The 21044-nt window shown below is 62.2% G+C and overlaps 1 protein-coding gene across 4 annotated transcripts; it reads right to left on the reverse strand.

Moving 5' to 3' along the window:
* Positions 1-13: 13 nt before the first annotated feature.
* LOC111156143 (GLIS family zinc finger 2) lies at positions 14-20707 on the reverse strand. 4 transcript variants are annotated; one of them, XM_022516820.1, is made up of 7 exons: positions 20671-20707; positions 6195-6437; positions 5002-5174; positions 4042-4218; positions 3824-3957; positions 3609-3727; positions 14-2782 (listed from the first exon to the last, which is right to left on the reverse strand). In XM_022516820.1, exons 2-7 carry the CDS (start codon positions 6364-6366, stop codon positions 1983-1985), a joined length of 1575 nt encoding a protein of 524 aa, XP_022372528.1. In that variant the 5' UTR covers positions 6367-6437; positions 20671-20707; the 3' UTR covers positions 14-1982. The 4 variants fall into 4 exon arrangements, with proteins under 4 accessions (XP_022372528.1, XP_022372530.1, XP_022372529.1 ...); XM_022516822.1 differs by lacking the exon at positions 20671-20707 and adding an exon at positions 9672-9712; XM_022516821.1 differs by lacking the exon at positions 20671-20707 and adding an exon at positions 8984-9291.
* Positions 20708-21044: the final 337 nt, after the last annotated feature.

Consider the following 21044-nt stretch of genomic DNA (forward strand, 5'->3'; position numbering starts at 1 on the left):
GACAGAAACCATCTTTGCAACTCACTTTTATTGTTTCTTTATAAACTTCCTCTCACATGGAGGAATATATTGTTATAGTCATTAGCTTATCTCTTTTTTTTTTTAAACTCTATGCTAACAGCAATGGAGCCAAGAGGAGGAAAAACGTAAGCTACGATAGAAAGGCACTTAGAACCTGTTAAAATACTGATATCCTGGAATGTGCAACAACAAACCCACAACAACAACACGTACACCAGCCCTTTCGAGCCTGGTCTATCACCAAGTCACATGCTGAGCTAACGTCACCTTCCAGTGCCCTGTTCCTCTGCTCCCTGGGCTTGAGTCTCAGAGCCCTGGCCCCCAGCTGGGGACTTAAGGCCAGGGTCCTGGGTGGGACCTGAGGAAAGGAGACCAGCTCCCTCCTGTTCTGCTCACAGCCCCTTCAAGGGGCGGAGCCAGCACTGCCAGGCCCTGTTAGGGCACCCCCTCTAGGACAGAAGGGCAGTTGGGAGAGGGTAGAGTCCGCAGGGCTGCTGAGCACCCCCTGCTGGCCCGCAGCCTCCAGTTCTACAGCAGGGGAAACGGAGTGCTTGGTCATGTGGCTGAGGGGCCAGGAGTCCTGGCTGCTGGGCCAGCGCCTCCCAGGCGGGACCAGGCCACCTCCAGAGAGGGAGCAGCGAGGATTCAGGGTGAGGGGAAGCATCTGCCGGGGCCCCGAGGCCTGGTGGGATCGGGCAGTGGGCTGTGGGGCACATGGAGCACCAGCATCCTTAGCTTATTCTGGCCTGTGCCATGGGGGAGGTGGTGGGCAGGGGTGGGGACACCTCTAAGACAGAGGCTCTGGGAAATAGCCAACAGACACAACCATGTCTTAAATCCAGGCTCCTTCCTCTAGCTTCCCCTTCCCAGGCAGAGGGCTTGGGCGCTCCTGTGGCCATCCTTGGTTGCTTCTCCACCCTCAAGCCCAGGGCTTTCAGTCCATGGCCTCTGGAAAGCTCCCATGCCCAGCACTGGCCTGGAGCCCTACCCCCCCCCCCCATGTGCTTGGTTGTGACTTGACACCCCCAGAATAGGAGCTGTGTCCCAGCCTGGGGTTGTCCCTGGCCAGCCTCCCACCTCCTGACACCCTGCAAACGCCCATAGTCCCTTGTGCAGAGCGGCACTACCCCAAGCCAAGCCCTGCCCCACCTGTTCCCTGAGCCAAGCGAGGGCCCGGCGTCCTGGCATCTCCCCTCCTCGCTCAGGGCTCCACTGCCCACGCTCCCAGGGCTCCCTGAAAGTAGAGGGAGAAGGCCCAGCAGTGAAGGGGCAGGTGAGTGGTCAGCAGTCCCCTCACTGTGGAGAGCATCCAGCCCAGGGAAAGGGCCGAGCCTCAGGTAGTGCTGGCTGTTTTTGGACGGGCTAGTAGTGAGGGGCAGCTGGCAGAGCGGGCCTCCCTCTCTGAGTTTGGAGGCGCCTTGTCATAGGGATAAGGTGGCTTCTTCCTGTGGCTTTGCCTGCGTCTGTCTTGCTCTCCCTCTGGAGGGTGGGCCAGAGGGAAAGGGGTCCAAGAAGCCCCAAGAACAGGGGCCCCGAGAGGCTAGGCAGGATGGGGACATGGCTGGCAGGTAGGCAAGGCAGGGAGGGAGGATGACCTACCCAGGCTGGTGAATGGATGAGGGAGGCACGGGGTGGGGGAGGGTAGCCTGGGAGACTGAGGGCTAAATGGAGGACAGGGCAGGGGGAGGGCCAGAGGCGAGCGAGGCCTTAGCACCCAGGAGCATGGCTCACCCTGGCTGGCAGCACCAGCCCCTGTTCCGGAGCCTGGGACACCACCAATGACCTTCTAGCACCATCCTTGCTGCCCAGCTTATCTGGGGCTAGGTCTGCCTGGGGGACCCAGCCAACCAGGCCCCGGGGGCAGGAGGACATTATTGCTATTTCGCAGAAAAGTTTCCGTTCGTCAGGGGCAGGGTCGGGAGCTGCTAGCCGGGCTGCGGGTAGCCGTCCAGCAGGCAGGTTCAGTTCACCACGGCTGGCTTGAGCAGCACAGAGCCCGGCGGAATGACCACCCAACCAGGGGCAAGTGCCTCCGGGCTGCTGGCTGCCGAGCTGACGCCTGTGGACAGGTCCAGCGCAGTGCCTGGCAGCAGGGGGAGTCCGTCAGGGCTTGGCCGGGAGCGGCTGCTCTCAGTCCTCTCCAGGGGCGTCTTGTGGCCCTCCATGCCCAGAGACCTGGGTGGCACTGCCCCACGCCCCTTCTCCCCCTCAGCCTTGCCGCCAGCGGAGCCAGCGAGGAGGGAGACCACAGGCAGGCCCAGTCCACCAGCCCCAAAGGGTGAGGGCAGAAGCGGGTTCTTAGCCAGATTGAGGGGCAAGACAGGGCCTGGCAGCCCAGGGCCCATGCCGCCCGGCCCCCCCCCACCCCCGCCATTGCCACAGGCTAGGGCACTGAGGTCAAGGGGGCCGGGGGCCAGGGGCAGGGGCAGGCCGGGCAGGCCGGGGCCTCCGAAGAGGGCAGCAGGGTTGGGGATGATGATCTGGGCTCCGCTGACGTAGGGGCTGCCGTCAGGGGTGGGCAGTGGTGGTTTCGGGGGCGGGCGCAGTTGCAGGAGCTCTTGCTGCTCAGGAGACACGAAGTGGCCGTGGGCCTTGATGTGCTTGCGCAGCGAGCTGGGGTCCGTGTAGCGCTTGTGGCAGCCGGGCATCTTGCAGTAGTAGGGCTTGTCCACATAGTGGGTGCGCGTGTGCTTGAAGCGGTCGCTGGAGTTGGAGTAGCGCTTGTTGCAGCCCTCGTAGGGGCAGACATAGGGCTTCTCACCTGCGGGGCGGGGCGGGCATGAGGGGCCTCTGCGCACAAGGGGCAGCCCCAGGCCCCTCACCCTAGACCGAGGTCCCCCCGAGAGCACCGACTGTCCGATGGGAGGGGCAGTGTCCCCAGCACTGGCACGAGATCTGATCCCAGGTGCAGACGGCAGGGCACGGCCACGGAGAAGCTGGCCTGATCACCCCCCGCTCTGCTGTGGCCTGTGTGCGTGCCTTTGGCCTCAGTCCTGTGCTCTAAATTGGGGATGACAGTGACCACTTCGACAGGCAGGACTGCAGATCTGCTTAGATGCAGGGGGCCCTGGGGGCCCACAGTGAGCACTGCAGAATGTCCTGTACGCTGGATTTGGTCCTGGCGCAGCAGAATGCCTCCAGATTGACCCCATGTCTGGTAGCTGCTCCAGGCGGGGCGCCCTTGGCCTGCGGCTGGCCGGCAGCGAGATGTGCTGTGTGAGGGGAAGGGTGCGCGCCAGACTGCGCTCCCAGACTTTGTACAGAATTAACTCCTGTGTGTCACTGCTGGCTTTTTAATACATATGATTCAAGGAATTTCGTTACCATTCATCTCACCTATTCCTTTGTCCTTTCTTCAATGCAGCAATTAGGACTTCTTTTATTTTTTGGCGATTAGGAAGTTTAAAATTAGGTGTGTGGCCCTGTCGCCAGCGCCTGGGGTCGGCAGTGAGCACTGCCTAGTGGGCAGCACCCAGCGGATGGTCACGCTGACGAGGGTGCCGGGGCCACACAGAAGACGGATCCGAGGATCGTGCCCCCCGAGAGGCTTCCTGCCCCACCCCCCGTGCCCCCTCCCGGCTGCTCACCTGTGTGCGAGCGGTTGTGGATCTTCAGATTCTCCAGGCGGGAGAAGCTCTTGCTGCAGGTCGGGCAGCGGTGTGGCTTCTCGTTGGTGTGTGTGCGGATGTGGATGAGCATCTTGTACCTGCTCCCGGGAGGCCACAGGGGAGCTCGACGCCGCTCGCGGGACACCCAAACCTCCCTCCCGCTCCTCCCCAGCACCCTCCTCGCTCCCCCTCACCTGGCATTGAAGCCTCGGCCGTGGCGGGCACAGCCCTCCCAGTGGCAGCAGTACCCCGCGTCCTTCTCGGGCTTGACGTGGTGGTCGTTGACGTGATCCACCAGGTCTTGGAGGAGCTCGAAGAGTTGGTTACACTGCGGGGCCAGGGGGTGTTCTGAGTCTGCGTGGGGCCGCCCACCCCAGCCCCGGCCCCCATCTTCCTGGCCCCCCGCACTCACCTTGGCCCAGCGACACACCAGCTGTTTGGGCAGGGGGAGCTCTGGTGAGAGGCACTTGTCCTTGGGGGCGGTAAGGAAGGAGGAAGCAGGCAGGTGCAGGGCCCCCCCGGAGCCCAGAGGCAGGAAGAACTGGAAGGAACTGGGGACGCCATCCAGATAACGCAGTGGCTGGAAGTCCTGGGGGGCAGGCAGAAGGCAGAGTGGGCTAGTGCTCCCCGCTGGGCCAGCAGGCCCACACCTGCTCTGTCTCCTTCTGTGGCAGGTTGAGTTGTCCCAGTTCCGACCCCCTGTACCTGTGGCTGTGGGCCTAGTTGGAAACAGGGTGTCTGTAGATGGAATCAAGTCAGGAAGTCATACGGGGCGCTGGAGTGACTCGGTCGGCTAAGCATCTGACTCGGTTTCAGCTCAGGTCACGACCTCAGGGTTGTGAGATCAAATCCAGCTTGGGCTCCACACTGGGCATAGAGCCTGCTTATTAAGATTCCCTCTCTCCCTCTCTGTCCCCCACCTCCATTCTCTCCCTTTCTCTCTACCCCCACCTCTGCTCACTCTCTCTCTCTCTCTCTCCCTCTCAAAAAGAAAAGAAAAAAAAAAAAAAAGATCATACTGGATTGGGGAGAACTAAATCCAGTGACGGGTGTCTTCATAAGAGGAAGGGAGATTTGAACTCAGAAATACACAACAGAGGAAGAAGGCAAAGTAGCACCAGAGGCAGAGATTGGAATGACACAGCTACAAGGCAGGGGACACCGGGAGCCACCAGAAGCTGTAAAGAAGCAAGTAAAGATTCTTGCCCAGGGCCTTCGGAGGGAGCACAGCCCTGTCAATACCTTGATTTCAGACTTTAGCTTCCAGAACTGTGACAGAATAATACATTTCTGTTGTTCTAAGTCACCCAGTTTGTAGTCCTTTCCAGGAGACCAGTACAACTCTTTTCCAGAACCCTCACGCCCTCCTTACCGGGGCAGCAGGCACTGCAGGCAGGTCCCCGTTGCCCTGGCGCTCAGGGGACAGCGAGCTGCTGCCATTGGGAGAGTCTAGCCCGGACGGCGGTGACAAGCTGAGGTCCACCAGAGGGGCTGCCGAAAAACGTCCCTCTACCTTCTCGGGGAACTTGGGGTTCAGCAGGAAGCCTAAGGGAGAAGCACTCTTCAGGGGTACTAGATCGGGAGTCTCCGAATCCCCCACCGTGACCCTGGAAGCAGATACCAGCCACACCGCCAGACCACCCTGGGACCCCAAGCATCTGGGCAGCAGCCTGCACAGCTGAGAGTGTGGCCTTCGCCACCAGGAGAGCTCAGCCACTGGGTAAGCCCGTGAGTGGGAAGTACCCACTGAACAGGAGCTTGAAGCCAGGCTCCTGGCCTGCTGTCACCCTGCCAGCTGGGGACCTTTCTGACTTCTCCCGGGCCCCTGCCTGCCTCTCTGCGCCCTTCTATAAGAGGGGTTTGGGCCGGGGCGCCTGGGTGGCTCAGCGGGTTAAAGCCTCTGCCTTCGGCTCAGGTCATGATCCCAGGGTCCTGGGATCGAGCCCCACATCAGGCTCTCTGCTCAGCAGGGAGCCTGCTTCCCTTCCTCTCTCTCTGCCTGCCTCTCTGCCTGCCTGTGATCTCTGTCTGTCAAATAAATAAATAAAATCTTAAAAAAAAAAAAAAAAAAAGTGTTTGGGCCACGTTGCTTCCAGAGCCTTCTAGCTCAGACGTGGTGGGTCTGGTTGTTAAGTGGGTCCCGGGCAGGCAGAGTGGAAGTCCTGAGCCCCAAGCACCCCCGAGAAGCACTTCTCTGGGCTCAGTCCCCAATCTGCACGGACTTGACGGACCAGCCACACTGCTTCAAAGCCCAGGAGTTCGGTCACAGGGCCTTGGTATCCCCTGCTCCCCCTTACCAGCTCCTCCATGTCCTCCCCGAGGCCTAGTTTGAATCCTGGCTCTGCTGTGCCAGCTTCATGAACTGGGTAGGTCAGTTGCCTCCCCCCAGGGACAGTGTCACCTCCAGAGACAAACTGCTGGGAGGATAAATGGACAGAGCTCTAGCTCTAAGCTGAAAGCTGCGAGGGGCTTGCTCACATCCTGGGGGACACACCTTGGACGTTCTTCCCATTGCCATGGCTCCATCGGGGCTGGAGACCCCCTGCCCTGCCAGGGGTTCTGTACCTGAGGGTGGGGAGCCTGGAGAGCCCGGGGTGGGGCTGTCATCCACCAAGCCGAGCTCCCTGTGCAGAGCTCGGTGCCGGACCACGCTCAGCGTCCTCTCCCGCTTTTCTCTCGCCGCCCGGAGCTTGGTGATGCTCAGCTTCAGGTCGAGCGGCTCGTCCAAGGAGTGCATGATGATGGGGTGCTGGGTCGGAGGTGGCTGCAGACAGTGGGGCGCCCCCAAGCTGGGATTCAGGCAGGAACCTGGGGGAAGACAGGAATACTGTGACACCATGATCTCAGGCTTCTCGGGCTGCACCCACAGAAGCCACCAGGGGAGGGAGGCACGGCTGTGTGGCAGCGTGAGCACTGTCTCCCTGGGAAGGGGGACCCTGAGGGGCTCTGGCCCCGGGACACAGGAGCACCAACCACCTACTGAGAGCTTTGATGTTCACTGCCCTCAAGTCTTTTCTAGAGGCAAAGCTCAGAGAGTCCATTTTGCCATGAAACTGAGTTTTAGAGATACTGCCTCAGGTCACAGAGCTAACAAGTGGCAAAGCGACCAGCTTCAAGGCCAGATCTTCTGGGAACTGGTCAGCCAAGTCCCAAAGGTCATTTCTGACCAAGTGGGAAGTTGTGCTCGGGATCACATGCCTGATTTGAGCCTGAGGACCCAGAACCAAACCAGAAGAGCAACAAGCGTCTTCCAAGGTCACTGTTAGTGGTTCTCCGCTACTGATCAACAAGTGCTCACTGTGGGAGGCCTCCCAGGCAGCTGTGGTCACCTGCAAGGGAAGGAGGCTGAGAGCTTGTCTCAGGCGAGCTGTGCAGCGCCTGGCCCAAGGGATGGGGGTGCAGACAGGGGGCCCTGCCTCCCAGGTAAGTTCCGGAAGAAAGGTGCCCATAGGCACGGGGAGCCCGAGGGCTCTGGGTCGCCACCAGGGGGCAGCTGGGGACTGTGGCCCAGCCAGGCCAGCCCCGGACAGGGTTGGAGGGAAGTAGACCAGCTCGGTCTGGTGGTTAATAAGAACATACTTCCATCATTTTTTTGGGGGGGGGGTGATGATATTCTTTTATTATAAGTTCTCATGCTGGTATTTTCACGGTTTCTTAGAAATTATCAATGGTGTGACCCAAGAACAAGGTCAACTCTATTCCAACCTCCAACTTTTTCCAGGGGCAACCTTTCCACATGTGGTAGAAGTGTGTCCTTGCATTTGCTAATTGAGGTGATTATACCTTGAAAATCTATCTGTTGAACAAGCCAATACTATGAGATACTCCACATCATTCACCAAATCCACGTTTTCATAATTTAATACAGAACACCCCGGAACCATCACATGGCACATGACCATACGTTTCAGCTGTGCGTGTGTGTGTTTGTGTGTGTGTACGTGTGTGCACACGCGCCTCTCTCTCTCTCTCTGGGAACCAGAGTTGCCCACGTGTGTGCTTCACGGAGCCCAAAGGAGGAGGACAGCCCTCACGTCCCCACTCATCTTTCCTCCAGGCCATGCACCTCAGCAACTTTGGACAATCTTCTCTGATCCCAAGTCCTGGCCCATCCATCTCCCTTGACAAGCTCTTCTTCTGCCAAGACCCTTCAGGCACACGGGGAACAAGGCAGTCCCCTACCTCAATTAGGACCCTCTGCTTTGAGGACATCCCAAGACCCTACCAGCACATGGCTAAATATCGGAGCCCAAGGAGAGGCAGCCACTCTTGTTTGTGGGACTCAGTCTGTGACCTGACTTGTCCCAGTTAAACTGCATCAGGTGGGACCAGTCAGATCTGTTTGGATCCACCGCCAGGCCGAGCATGGGCCAGGGGCTCCCAGTGAGGCAAGTGGGGCTGGGATCAGGCTGCTACCCTGTCCTTCAGGAGCTCCAGACCCAAGGCAGGCAGGTGGGTGGGTGACAGTGATGGATGGACCTGGGCCCCTTCCACTCTCCTCTGGCTGGGCAGGGAGCTGCCCTCTGCCTGACCCCCCCTCCCCCAGTTATGTCTGTCTGTCTGCCTGTCCCTCCACCTGTTTATTTTTAGACACAGGCCCAGTCCAACCTCCCTGAAGCTCCTCTGCGCTGGGAGCCTGGGAGGGGAGGAAGGAAGTAAATATTTATGCTGATTAAGAATTCAGGAGCCAGGAAGGGCTGGTGGCCTGGTCCCTCAGCTGGCCTAGGGCCACAGGCCTCCCCACAGCCTCCAGCCTCCACCCCCAACTGGACCTTCCAGAGAAGGGGACCATGTGTGCTGGATGGTCTGGGAACTGGGAATTCAAACTGATGCTTTGACAACCCTGCCCAGGTAACATCCTTTGGCATCTTCCTTACTGCCCTCCGCCCCAGGCCAGAAGGAGTCCAGGGAGGAGCCCTAGACACTGGGTCATCTTGTTCTTAAGACGTGCAGGAGACATGCCTCAACATACAACTAGGGAGCCCCCCCCCCTCCGAGAGGAACCTGTTTGCCAGGAGGGGTAGGCACAGTACCCAGGTGGGAGTGGGGACTCCAGCACCCCCCCTTAATCAGCAGGCCCAGTCCCCAGAGAACCCCTCCCAAACACATACATACACACTTCCTGTCACTGGGTTCTGCCCAAGGAAGCAGGGATTCATTCCCACAAAGAACCCAGAACCCAGTCCAGAGACCCAGCCACCCCGACTCCTTTGGGAAAGGAGGAAGAATCCAGCCCAAAAGCCTGCTGCTCTCAGCATCTCCCAACCCCAGCCTGGCCCCACCCAGAACTGTCCTCCAGAAGGGGGCCCCACACCAACGTGAAGACCCCCCTATGACCTCTCTCCTGTCCTGACCTTGGCCAACCTCAAGGTGTCTCCTTCCACTCCCCACCCCGCAAGCTTGCAGAAGCCATTTCTGAACCGGGTCTCTGCTCTTTGTTCCGCGGCTGGGTGAAGGGAGGACGGCGACAGCCAGGGTGGCACTCTCCTGGGCCTCGGAGGCTCACAAGAGAAGGCGGCAGGACCGTCACCGGATTCGACGCTCCCGACACCCAGGCGGGCAGGAGGGAGGACACTCGGGCGTCGCGTTTCCCAGAGCAGGCGAGGGCCGCCCAGAAGGGTGCCGCGCGTGGCTCGTAGCGGGCAGGCGAGCTTCGGAAGCGGCAGCAGAGCCCGCGGCCGGGCGCGACCCCTCGCCGCAGGCGGGCGGGCGGGGAGGCGGCGCCGAGGTGGTCGCGCTGCCGGGCGCCGCGCCGCTACTCCAGCTGCGAAAGGAACTAATTAGAGCCCAGGGAGCGGGAGGAAGCGGGGCGGCGCGGGGACCACCGGGGCGGCAGGGCGGGCGCGGGACCGCGGCCGGCCTCCCCGCGGGGCGGGGGGTCACCCCGAGGGTGGGCCGCGCTGGCCCCCCGGGGCCCGGCCCCCGCCCGCCGCGCCCGCCCCGCCGGCCGGGCCCAGACAATGGCGGCTATTGTGCTCCCGCCCCGCGGCGCGCAGACGGCCCCCAGCTGCAGCGCCCGGCGAGCGCCCCCGCCCGGCCTACCTGGCGGCCGAGCCCACCCGCGGCGGGCGGGGCGAGCGCGGGGCGAGCGCGGGGGGCCTGGGAAACCGAGGCCCGGACCGCTACCGACCGCGCCAGGGCGCTGTGTAGTGGGGTGGGACGCATACCCGACGCGGCGGGGGGCGGTGAGCAGGCGTCCAGCACTACCCTGTGCCAAGCACCGGCTGTCCAAGAATTCTCTGAGCCCTCTAAAACCCCTACTGGGAGGAGATGCCGTCGTTGCCCCTGTCGTACACATGGGGAAACTGAGGTTCGAAGTCACCAGGCTCGGGGGAGTGGGCTGGACTCCGCTCTGGATAAAGCCTCTCGTTCCCTGCCTGGAGGAGGTCAGCGGGCTGGCCCAGGGATTGGAGGGCAGCCTGTGTAGGTGGAGGGGGCAGCTAGGCATATCCACCCTGAGAAACACTCAGGGGCTCCTTGCCAGAAGCAGAGAGGACAGGACTCTCTGTAAGATGGGAGCTCTCCCTGCCCACCCCACAGCAGCATGGGCCCATATAAGGGACACCCCTTACTGCCCCTGTGGTCCTGATACTGCCCCTTCGTCAGCCATGGTCCGTCTGGCCTAGGACTTGGGGACAGGGGTCTAAGATGCACCTTGCAAAAGCCCAGTGGCTTTCTTGATATGGCATGGAAAGGGGATGTAAGTCCCCAGCCTCCCCTGTGCTCTGTGGGTGCTGGGGTGTTTGGTGCCTGAGATGATTGCTACCAACATGCAGTTCTCACAGATGGGGAAGCTGAGGGCTGGAGTGGGGAGCAAGCCCACTGGAAGGCTTGGGTGAAGGTTACATGACAACAGGACCAACAGCCAGTCTGACGGACAGTCAGACGAAGAGCCAGTACCTGTTAAGGCAGGTTCTGGCCACCCCTATTTTACAGATGTAAAAACTGAGGCTCAGGGAGATTAAGCAACCCATCCAAGATCACACAGCTTGTCTGTGGCAGAACTGGATTTCAAGCCCAGGTGAGTCCAGAAGCCATGTTCACTATAAGCCTTTCCTTTGCCCATGGATGTTGGGAGGGCAGGCAAAAGGGGTCCAGCTTGGCACCCCCTCCCTGCCCAGGGGTTTGTGGGAGCTAGGTACAGAACCTAGGAGGGGCAGCAGGCAGTGGGTGGGCACTGGAGGGGCCAGCTGGGGGCGGGGGGCGCCCACAGGGAGGCTTGGAGAGTTGAGGGCAGATCCGCTGCCAAAGCAAACGGCCCCACATTCCTGGGAACTGCTCCGGCTCCCTCCCTGCTCTGGCCAAGAGCTCCACCCTCCTGGCGGCAGGGGCTGGGGGCAGGGGTAGAGGCAGACCTCATCCTCTCAGTGCCCCCCTTTCTGAGCAGGCAGCAGAGCATGGGTCCAAATCCAGTCAGACCACCTGGGTCTCCCCCTTGGTCTGCTACTTCCTGTCCATGTGACTTTCGGCAGGTCGCCTCCCTGTCTTATTGTCCCGGCCTCTAAAAGGGGATGATGGTAACCGTAATAACTTCTCATTGGGTTTTGGGTGGTGATGCACACATCCAGTGATTTCTTAATGTTTCCCATTATTATGTAATATTCAGCAACTAAAATAATGCTGGGCCCATAGTAGGTACTCGATCAAACTTATTGAATTAACCGTCACCATCACTGACACGCCCAGCCTTTGGCTAGTCTAGAGCAATGAGGACGGCTGGGTGGGGGACGGACCCTCGGCATGGTATCCAGAGACAACACTGTCTCAGCCTCACCTGAGCTCACCTGACCTTCACCATAAGGTGCAACTAAACAAGCTCATGTCCCTCAAAGGGCCTCCGGCACCAGCTGCCCTGGGCAGTGGCCACAGCAGACCCTAGCCACCTTCCGGAGCCCAAATGCTCAAAGAAAAGGAGGGAGGTCCCAGAGGCCCTGAGGAGCCCTGGAGGGAGCAGACCTCCTCCCAGGACCCAGGGGAGGGGCTTATCCTGAGGCCTCGCCAGCCTGGCAGGTCCCAGGAGAGGGGCCAGGGCTGGCCGCACTTCCTTTAAGACCAAGGGTTTGCCTTCCCTGGGACCCTCTCCCTAGGCAAGCCGGCCCCTCTCCCATCTTAAGATGGGGCCTCCCCAGATTCCCCGGGGGCCGGGGGTGAGGGAGCAAGTGCCCCAGGTGGACCAGCGAGGGTTGAGCTCTCTGTCCTTAGTCATGGGGGCCTCAGGAAAGCCCTCAGCTGGGCAGCACCTGAATAGGGGTGCGTGCCAGGAACTTCTCCTGCGGGCACGTTTAGATGGTGCTACCCGGAGTCAGGCGAGCTGGTGCTGGTCCTCTGTGCTCTCGCCCCTGGCTGTGGGGCCTCAGATGGGTCCCTGTTGCCCCCTCCAAGCCCTGGTCAGAAACACAGGTACCACAGAAAGGGGCCAGCTCACCGGGCAAGGTGGGGGTTGGGGACATCCCGCAGGAGGAGCTTGGCCCCGTGCCGGGCACGCAGGAGATGTGGCTCCGAGGGTTCTTGTTCCTGGCCCTGGGCTGGGGGTGCCCCATGCAATAACTTAGCCTGCCAAGGTCACCCAGATACTTGAGCAGTGCCTGAAGCTGGAAGGATCACAGCTGGCTCCCCAGCGCTACCCCCACGCCAACCGCTCCCCCAGTCCTGGCTTCCCCAATGCTGCCAGGCTGGGGGCGGTAGCAACTCAACACATGGACCCCGCCCACATATGCACAAGCACACTCACACAGATGTGCATGCCTGTCCAGCTGCAGGGGCCAGCCTGGCACAGAGGCCTCCCTTAGGCCCCATCTCAGCGGCCTCCACCCCCTACTGCCTGCCTGCCTGCAGCCACCTTTGTACAACTATGTCTGGTATTTTCCTGTCTGCCCAGCTTGCTGGGGGGCGGGGGGGGCGGGGAGGTGGTGCGTGGGGCTTTGAGCACTGCCTGCACCTGGGCCTCTGCCAGAGGCAAGCCCGCCAAGCACCCCCCACGCCTGCCCTCAGAGTGGGAAGGGAAGAGCTGGCCCCAGGCCGCCCAAATCCCCAGGAGGAGCTGGCATGGGGGTGGGGGGAGCCCGATAGGGACACACACTCACTGAGGCCTCGGCAGGAGCAGTCCAGGCCCCGCTAGGCAGCACTGCCACTCAGGATGGACAGGCAGAGCTGGGCACTCTGCCAGAATTTCCTGGGGCCAGCGAAGGCCATGGCCAGTGTCCCACAGGACATGGGCGGGCACCCACCGCACCCCAACATAGAGGCAATGCATATGTGTCACACCTGTGCTCAAACACCAAACAGAGGACACAGCATGTGACCAGCAGCCGGTCTGGGACTCAGGAGTTACAAGGACGAGCCGCAGGGATGAGGCCCAGGCCCCAAAGGGAAGGAAACACTGCAGTTTCCCAACCAAGTCAGGCTGTGAGACAACCCGATAAGCACCTCCCGAGTCCTGGGGGCTTGCCCACGGCTCACCCCTCCCACTACCCCGGGACAAGCACCAGGCCCACGGAATGGCACCTGCCAACTGAGAGCAGAGGCTGGCAAGGCGGGCTCTGGACTTTGGCCCTCCCCTCCCTCCGCCTCATCCCCCGCCCCCTCAGTTATGCATTCCAACACCAGGCCCTCCAACCCACTCAGTCCTGGGGGCCTCCAGATGAATGAGGATGAAAGGCCCCTGGACCTCAGTGGGGGAGCTTGAGCAGCAGGGTGGGGGAGGGCTGCTCCCAAGCAGTGGGGACATGGGGTGAAGTGTTGGGACATCGGGTCCTAACTTGTTCTGCAGCCCAGACAGGCCAGTCTGCCTCCCGCTCAGCATCACCATTCATCCTCCCGGTCCCCCCCACAAATTAGGTGCTAGTTTCCATTTTCCAGAGGGGGGAGAGTGAGGCTTAGAGAGGTTCAATCACCTGCCAAGGTCACAGAGCTTGCAAGTAGCACATCTGGGGTTTACTGCCAGGTTCCAAAGCCCACACTCTTTCTGTGCCCAGTGCTGTAGAGGCCGGGGATGTGGCCCCAGCTGACCTTCCGCAAAACTGCTTGTCACTTAGAAGAGAAGGAGGCCCAAGAGCGGGTTCTGGGGCAGGACCTGGAGGGCACCGGGAGCCATGGAGTGCTCTACACAGAAAGTACCCTCCTCTTCTCCAGGCCAGAGGCTCCTGCCCTCAAGCTCTCCCCTGCAGCACCTTCTTTCTCGGGATTCCCTTTCTTTCTCCCACAAGCCCGATGCTCACCTCTTCAATGCCAGGCCCCCTGTATACCCTTCCACATTCCCATATTCTCCCCCAGCTGCCACTTGCCTCCGACCCCTTCCTGCAGCAGCCACTTGCCTCCGACCCCTTCCTGCAGCAAGTCTTCCATGATTTACCCTCTCTGGCCTCAGACTCCTGGCCGCAGGTGCCTGACTGATGGCTGAGCAGAGGACCTGCTCCTGTCCCTGCGTTGCTGAGGGAAGCATCCCCAGCCCTCCGGCGGCCTGTGCTGCCTGCCACGGTCATCCAGGGTCCAAGTCCTCGCTCCTGCTATAATGCCACCGGCTCATGAACACACCTTGGATGCCTGACTCTGCACACGGAGTGTGACATGCACTGCCCCGACCTTTGGCCCCAGCACTTAACCCCTGCTGCTGGCATTCAGTGCCTCATTCCAAGAAGGGAGTCCTAGAGCCGGGGAAGCCCTCCTGGAGGGGACCACTGCAGTTTCCCACGGCCCCCATGCTGAGCTGACCCCCTCCACCATTGGGAACTGGGCAGCGAGGCCAAGGGCTGTGGGCTCAAGGCCAGAAAACCCGGCCTGCCCCAATCTGATGTGGGCAAAGATCTGGGCCTCAGTTTCCCCATCCAGGAAAGGAAGGGGCTGGCCTCAAGTCCCCTGGACCTTGAGCTCCCTAACCACTCCCTGAACAGCACCATCACACCCGCCCTCCGCTCTTCCTGGCACTCAGCAATGTCCATTGAAGGAATGAATCCAACTGTGGGGCCCACCAGCCGTGTGAGCTGGGGAAGGATGGAAGGGCTGAGCCCCAAGAAGGAAGTGGCTTGCCCAAGGTCAAGGTGAGAGCAGGGGCTTGGGCCTTGGCACAGAGGCCTCCTCCTCCCCGTCCAGGGCAAAGGACCCGTGAGCAGACCTGGATGAGGATGGGGTGGCCAGCATCGCCCTGATTCACTTGGGATGACTGGTAGGGCCCAGTTCCCCCAGCTTCTCTCCTGCCACTCCCACCCAGGGCTGGCATGGGGCCCACCCCCAGAGCAGCCAGTGACCAGGCCCGGCAGGGGCCCTGCCACGACTTCTGGACTCCCCCCCCACACCCCTCCCCTCCCCAGCCCTGCCCACAGCCCCTCTTCCCTGCCTCCCCCACCTGTCCCCTGCTTGTCCCATCTGGCAGCAAAGCAAGTCTAGAAGCTGGGGGCAGTCTCCAAACCCAAAAGGAAACACCCACTGGGTATGCCCTGTCAGGCCTGGCCTGCTGCAGGCCCTTGGGGGTCCAGGGTCCACAGCACCCAGTAGGGTGAGCCCTAGGTGTCCTGAGGTGGTGGCGTGGGCCTGGCCTGAAAGAGGGTGGGGCTGGCAGGCAGACAGCCAGCAGTACTGGGTGGGGGGGAGCTTTAGAACAGGCAGGACAATGGAGGGCCCCATAGCCCAGGGGGGAGGGGGACACGGCAGCTTAGGGGCAGTCAGCCTGAAAGTGTGGGGATGGGGGTTGGGGGGCTCTGGATGTAGGAGGGAGTGGCCCAGGGGAGAAATGGCTCAGGCTCGCTGGGACTTGCCAGCCAAACCCAGATGGACGATGGGGAGAAGGGAGGGTGACAGGCTTCCTCTGGACGCAGCTGCCCCCATGTCACGCCCTCATGCCCACACAGGGGATGGGGGAATAGAGCGGGGGACAGTAGAGCCGAGGGGATTCCCACGTTGAACTGACATTTCAGGGGCCAGGGCCAGACAGCCTTGGGCTCCGGTCCCCCTCTGTCCCTCTCTAACCCCAAGTGATCCCAGGCCAAGCCCTCAAATCTCTGAGTGTCAGTTCCCCCCCCAGCAGCCTCCACCCGCAGCCTTCGGACTCCCAGGGTCCCAGTGGGGCACTAGCCTGTGAGTGCATTTGTGCAAAGGAGACAAGACCCTCTGTCAGCTGGGCAGGATTGTTTTCCCAGGACTGAGTCAGGCAGCTCAGCGGTCTCCTGGGGCCTCCGGAGCCTCCCACCAGTCCTTGGCCATGACTGGAGGAGGGGGCCAGGGGCTGGGTCAGTCCCCTCCCCGGACAGCCATCTGCCAAGGCAGGAGGACGTGTGCGCACACATGTCGCACGCAGCATCGTGGGGCCGTCCCTGTACTACCTGGCTTCACAGGCACTGAAGACAAAGGGCCCGAGGAAGGCCCAGCCTCTCCTCAGACCCCCAGTCATGGCACTGGAAGATCCTCAGGCCCTCTGCCCATCCCCCATCAGGGGCATCTGGAGCAGATGGAAAGCCCCCCAATGCACACCCCAATGCTGGAATCACTTCACATCCCCGTGCCCCCAGGCTCCTCCCAGCCTGACCACCAGTTAACCAGAACACTCCATCCCATCTGGGAGGGGGAGGAGAAGGCCAGAGCTCCAGCCCCTCAAGATGCCCAGAGCCGAGGCCCCTTCCCTGCCCAGCCTGAGGGAGCTTGGAAGAGAAGCATCCTAGGGTGCTAGGATGGCAGGTCCGGCTCCAGGGCTCCCTGGAGGCCAGCTGGGTAGAGGCCCCCCTAGAGCTCCCCTGGGATGGCCCCATACCACTAGTGGTGGAATAGGAAGAAGGGCCAGGGGCCCTTGCAGACCTGGGCCAGGCCTCACCTCCCCCATGGAGCAGTCTGGAGTTAAGGACAGTGAAAGGGTGAGGTTTGGGGGCCAAGTATACACAGCTGCTGGGGCAGCTTGGGTTCCCCTCCAGAACAGGATCCCTTCTCAACCCAGGCTGGGAAACTGACCACCAGGTACCACCCCCCCACCAGCCAGAACAGATCCAGGAACTTGGGCCCAGAAGACCACTGGCCCTATTCCAGCCAAAGCTTTAGTTTCCTTGTTTGTCAGTGATCAATGGATCTTCCTCACTGGGCTGATGTGGCAATTCTAGGTGAGAGATGTCAAGCCCTGCCAAGTTCCCGGGGCTGCTGGAAGGTGGGAATTTTCTCTGGGAGTTGCTCTCCCCGTGCCGCTCCTTCCCCAGACACCCTGCCTCCCTAGGGACCTCAGCAGGCACTGTCGTGAGCTGGAGAACAGCAGAGGTTTGCAGAGCTGGGCTGGAGCCCCAGAGAGAATGGGGGTCTCTCTACTCCAGGCCATGCCCCTACACAGGACCCCCCAGCAGCCCATCCTTTCCTGTCCCAGCAGCGAAGCCTCAACCCTGGTGGGTCAGCAGAGCACCAGAAGTGCTACTGGAGGTAGGAAATACCGAGTCCCCGGCCCTAGCAGCACCTGACTCAGAACTCACCAGGCTGGCGCCGAGGGGGGGGGGTTGGGGGGGTGTGTCCCAAGGGGCTTTGCAAAAGCTGTGCTCCTCCACACCCAGGTTTGGTGGCAGGCTGGGGAAAGGCCGGGCATCCCATCTCAGAGAGTGGATGCCCCACACCTATTGGGGCCAAGGGAACCAACTCAGTCAGGCAAGGGAGAGCTGCTTCTTTCTGGCTGGCCCTGAGCTGCCCCGTCACCAGCCATGGACGTTCCCCACCTCCGGGTGAAGGGGGGATCGCCAGGCACCTTCCACCAGTCACCCTCCGGCCTCCATCATCTGTGTGAGATATAAAATCACATTAAGAACCCTGACTAGAGGGGCGCCTGGGTGGCTCAGTGGGTTAAGCTCAGGTCATGATCCCAGGGTCCTGGGATGGAGCCCCGCATCGGGCTCTCTGCTCAGCCGGGAGCCTGCTTCCTCCTCTCTCTCTGCCTGCCTCTCTGCCTACTTGTGATCTCTGTCTGACAAATAAATAAATAAAATCTTTAAAAAAAAAAAAGGAACCCTGACTAGAGGGAAGCACCCCCTGCAGCCTCAGAAAAGCTTCTTCCCCCCATTCTGCCCAGCTCAGGGCCTCTCGGCTGCAGGCTGAATGCCCTGCTTGGATGAGGGGCCTCCACGGCCTCCCCTCCAACCTGGCCCCATATGCAACCTGGGGAGACATCCGGGGCCAGAGGGGAGAGCCAGGAGCAGCCATCTCCCCCACCAAACCCCAGTGTGCCTCCCAGCACCAGGGCCCCACCCCAAATGCCTCCCAACCAGCTCCTCGGCAGGCCCCAGCCCCAACATCTGGTCCCCCAGCCACAGCTGTCGCCACCCTCCCTCATCCTGGGATTGCCCCAAACTCTGCCCAGCGCCCATCCCCACCCCACCCCCCTCGCCCAAGTGGGAAATTCGGATTCCAGGCCAGTCCGGGTAGATGAAAACGCACATGGGAAAATGTCGTCAGGAAAACACATTCTTCCTTCTATACCACAGTTCAGACCCCAGGAGGATTAGGTGGCAGAAGACACTCCCACCGCCTGGGGCCAAGGCCAGGCCAGGGAAGGAGGGGAGAGGGGAGTGTGGGAGCCACAAGGTGGGGCCGAGAGGGGTCCAGGGCCTCTGACAGGCCCCAAGGAGGGTCCCTGGCAGAGCTCTGTCCTCCTGCAGGCGGGTTCGCCTTCCACGGGCACTCCCAGTGAGGGGAGCCCAGGCAGAAGACACGGTTGTGGCTACCCCATCTGCAGCTGGCTTTTGAGAAACAACAAAAGCTTTGGGGGGACGCGGTTCCCATGATTGTTTGAAATGAGGTTTCTGGATGTCTGCGGCATCCAGTTGTTCATACTGGCTCCACCCACGGATAACTGAGAGTTGGCTTTTGTTGGCCTGGCCCCACTTCTCAGTACCCCCCCCCAACAAATTTCCTGAGGGACTCTAGCTTGGGAAGTTCACCTTGTCTGACTTCTTGGTTTTACGGATGAGGAAACTGAGACCCAGAAAGGGGGTGAGAGGGAGCTGCCCCACCGGCCCCCGGGAGTTGGTGGCCTGGCCCAAACTCCAATCCAGGAGATCAGATTCCCAGGCCAGGGGCTTTTCCCACTCACCCTCAATGCTGTGGCCTGGCTCAACCGAATCCCCCAAAGCCACCGACTCTAAAAGCAGTGGTGCCTGGAAGTGGGGTGACTCACCGTCTGGCTTCCTGGGGCACCCCCTCCCCACCAGTGAGGGAGGGACTGGCAGGTGTCCCTGTGTAGAGAGCCAGGAGCAGGGAGAGGCCCCCCAGGGGACCTGGGCCGGGGTCACTCAGGGGCCAAAGAGCCCCAGCTGGAGGGATTTAACACCAAAGGTCAAAGGTCACAGACAGGGAAGGGTGGGCAGGCTCTGGGGGTCAGAGGGTCAGCGCTAATGGCAGCTCCGGAAAGGAGGGGGAGGGTAAGGAGCTAAGGAAAACAGGGCCGCTTCCAAGGGGTCCTCAACCCCCATAAACTGTGCCCCAACCCCCTGGCACTGCCTCCTGGCTGGCTGGTTGTGGACAGGGCCAAGTAGACCTGGGGGTGGGTTGTAAAATGGGCTGGGCTAGAGCTTGGAAAGGGGTGTCCTGGGAAGGGCTCCCCAGGTGCAGCCCTTCCCCCAGAGTGGGCGAGGGCCAGCTGGGAGGCCCAGCCCAGGCCCAGAGGGGAGAAGGAGGAGCAGAAGGGGAAGGCTCCGAGGTCATGGGGAGGGATGTGTGGGGAGGGATGTGTGGGACGGGCTAGAACAGCTGTGGCACTGTGGCACCAGGAGCGGGGCTTGGAGGGGACTGGGTGGGTGGGCAGACGGAAGGGGTCAGTTTCCCCTTCCCTGAGCTTGGGAGCTGTGGAAGGCCCTGGGGGACCGGAGTGTCTCCGCTGACCCTCAGCTTCAGCTAAGCCCCACCTTCCCTCCAGGACGTAAGACCCTCAGGAAGGCCACCTCTTAAGACCACAGCTCAGGCCGTGTCCCTGGCCTAGACCAAGAGCCACGAGAGCCCAGGCCTTGGCCAGGTCTGCGGCCGGCCTGGCTGCCCCCTCAGTGTCAAGCGTTCCCTTCAGAGCCAAGATCCTGGGCTGTGATGGCTGGGGGCCCAGGGCTCCTCCCAGGATCCCTTCCCGCTTCCCAGGCTCCAGGGCAGGGCCAGGATCCCTGCAACCATCACTGCCCCAGGGGGACAGGCCAGGCGGTCCTTCCTGGACAGGCGGACAAGCAGCATGCTGCCCTGCTGTGGCCTGAGTACCCGACAGGCCAGGGCAGTGTGCCAAGGCCTCCAGGTGCCAGCCTGGCTTCCAGCCCCACTCCCGGGGGCCTGCGGGGAAGCAGGGTGCCGGTATCTCCCTCCCTCGGGATGCACCTGCCTGCCTCGCCTCCTCCCCCACTCCCTCCGGACCCTCCTTCAGGCCCTTTGGATACCCCTGCCCTCTTCACTTTGCCAGCTTCTTCTGCTTCCACCCAGACAGCAGTGGAGGAGGAGCAAGTGCCAGACAGGACTCCTGCTCTCAGGCCCAACGCGGCTGCACCCCGTCCTGACCCCCAGAGACGCCTCCCTCCCCCGGCCGGGGAAGGGCCCAGGCCAGCCAGGCGCAGCAGTGGGGAGACTTTCCGGGACAAGGGAGGAGACACCTTTCAAACCCCGTCCTAGAAACAGCCCCGGCGCAGCCCTGGGAAGGGGCGACTGCCCCGCAGCCCCAGACAACTTTGTGCCCAGGCTCCGGGGGCCCCCCTCACCCTGCAGCGCGCCCCCACCGCGGCCGCCCAACTTCCCCGCCGAAGTTTGCTCCCGCCCTGGGCCCGGCCGTGGGTCGACCGGGCCTCCGGACGGAGGGAGGGAAGGAAGCACGAGAGAGACTGAGAGACGGAGGGACGGGGCCAGGGAGCCGAAGAGGGAGGGAGCGCGCGAGCCAAGCGAGCGAGGGAGCGAGCGCAGGGGCCCCGGCGAGGGCTCACAATGGCCCGGGGAGGCGGGGACGCGGGAGGAGGAGGCGACCCTGGGGTCCCGCAGCCCCCTGCAGGCCCCCGCGCGACAGCCCGGCCCCCCCCGCCGCCCTCCCAGTCCCGTCCCCACGGCGCGACGCCCCGGGTCTTCCTACCTCGGCGGCGGGGGCGGTCGGGCTCCCGGCTGCGGGCTCCGGCGGTCGGGGGGCGGCGGGGGAGCGAGCGGGGGAGGGGCCGGGGCGGGCGGGGGCCGGGGCGCGAGGCTCACGGGGCGCGGGCTCCCCTGGCACGGCCGCCCGGCGCCCGGCCGCTCCGCCACATCTGCAGCTCCGGCAGGGAAGGTGGCCGCGGCGGCCGGGCCGTGCGGGGATGTCTTAGAGAGGGAGGGAGGCGGGAGGAGGGAGGCGGCGGGAGGAGGGCCCGGCAAGCCGAGGAGGAGGGGGAGGAGGAGGGGCGCGGGGGGCGGCCTTGCTCCCTCCTCCCTCCCCCGCTGGTTCCCTCGCGCCCGCCCTCCCAGCAAACCCCTCTC

This window comes from Enhydra lutris, unplaced genomic scaffold (assembly GCF_002288905.1).
Source record: "Enhydra lutris kenyoni isolate GAN:26980312 unplaced genomic scaffold, ASM228890v2 scaffoldscaffold45, whole genome shotgun sequence".
Classification (NCBI taxonomy): domain Eukaryota; kingdom Metazoa; phylum Chordata; class Mammalia; order Carnivora; family Mustelidae; genus Enhydra; species Enhydra lutris.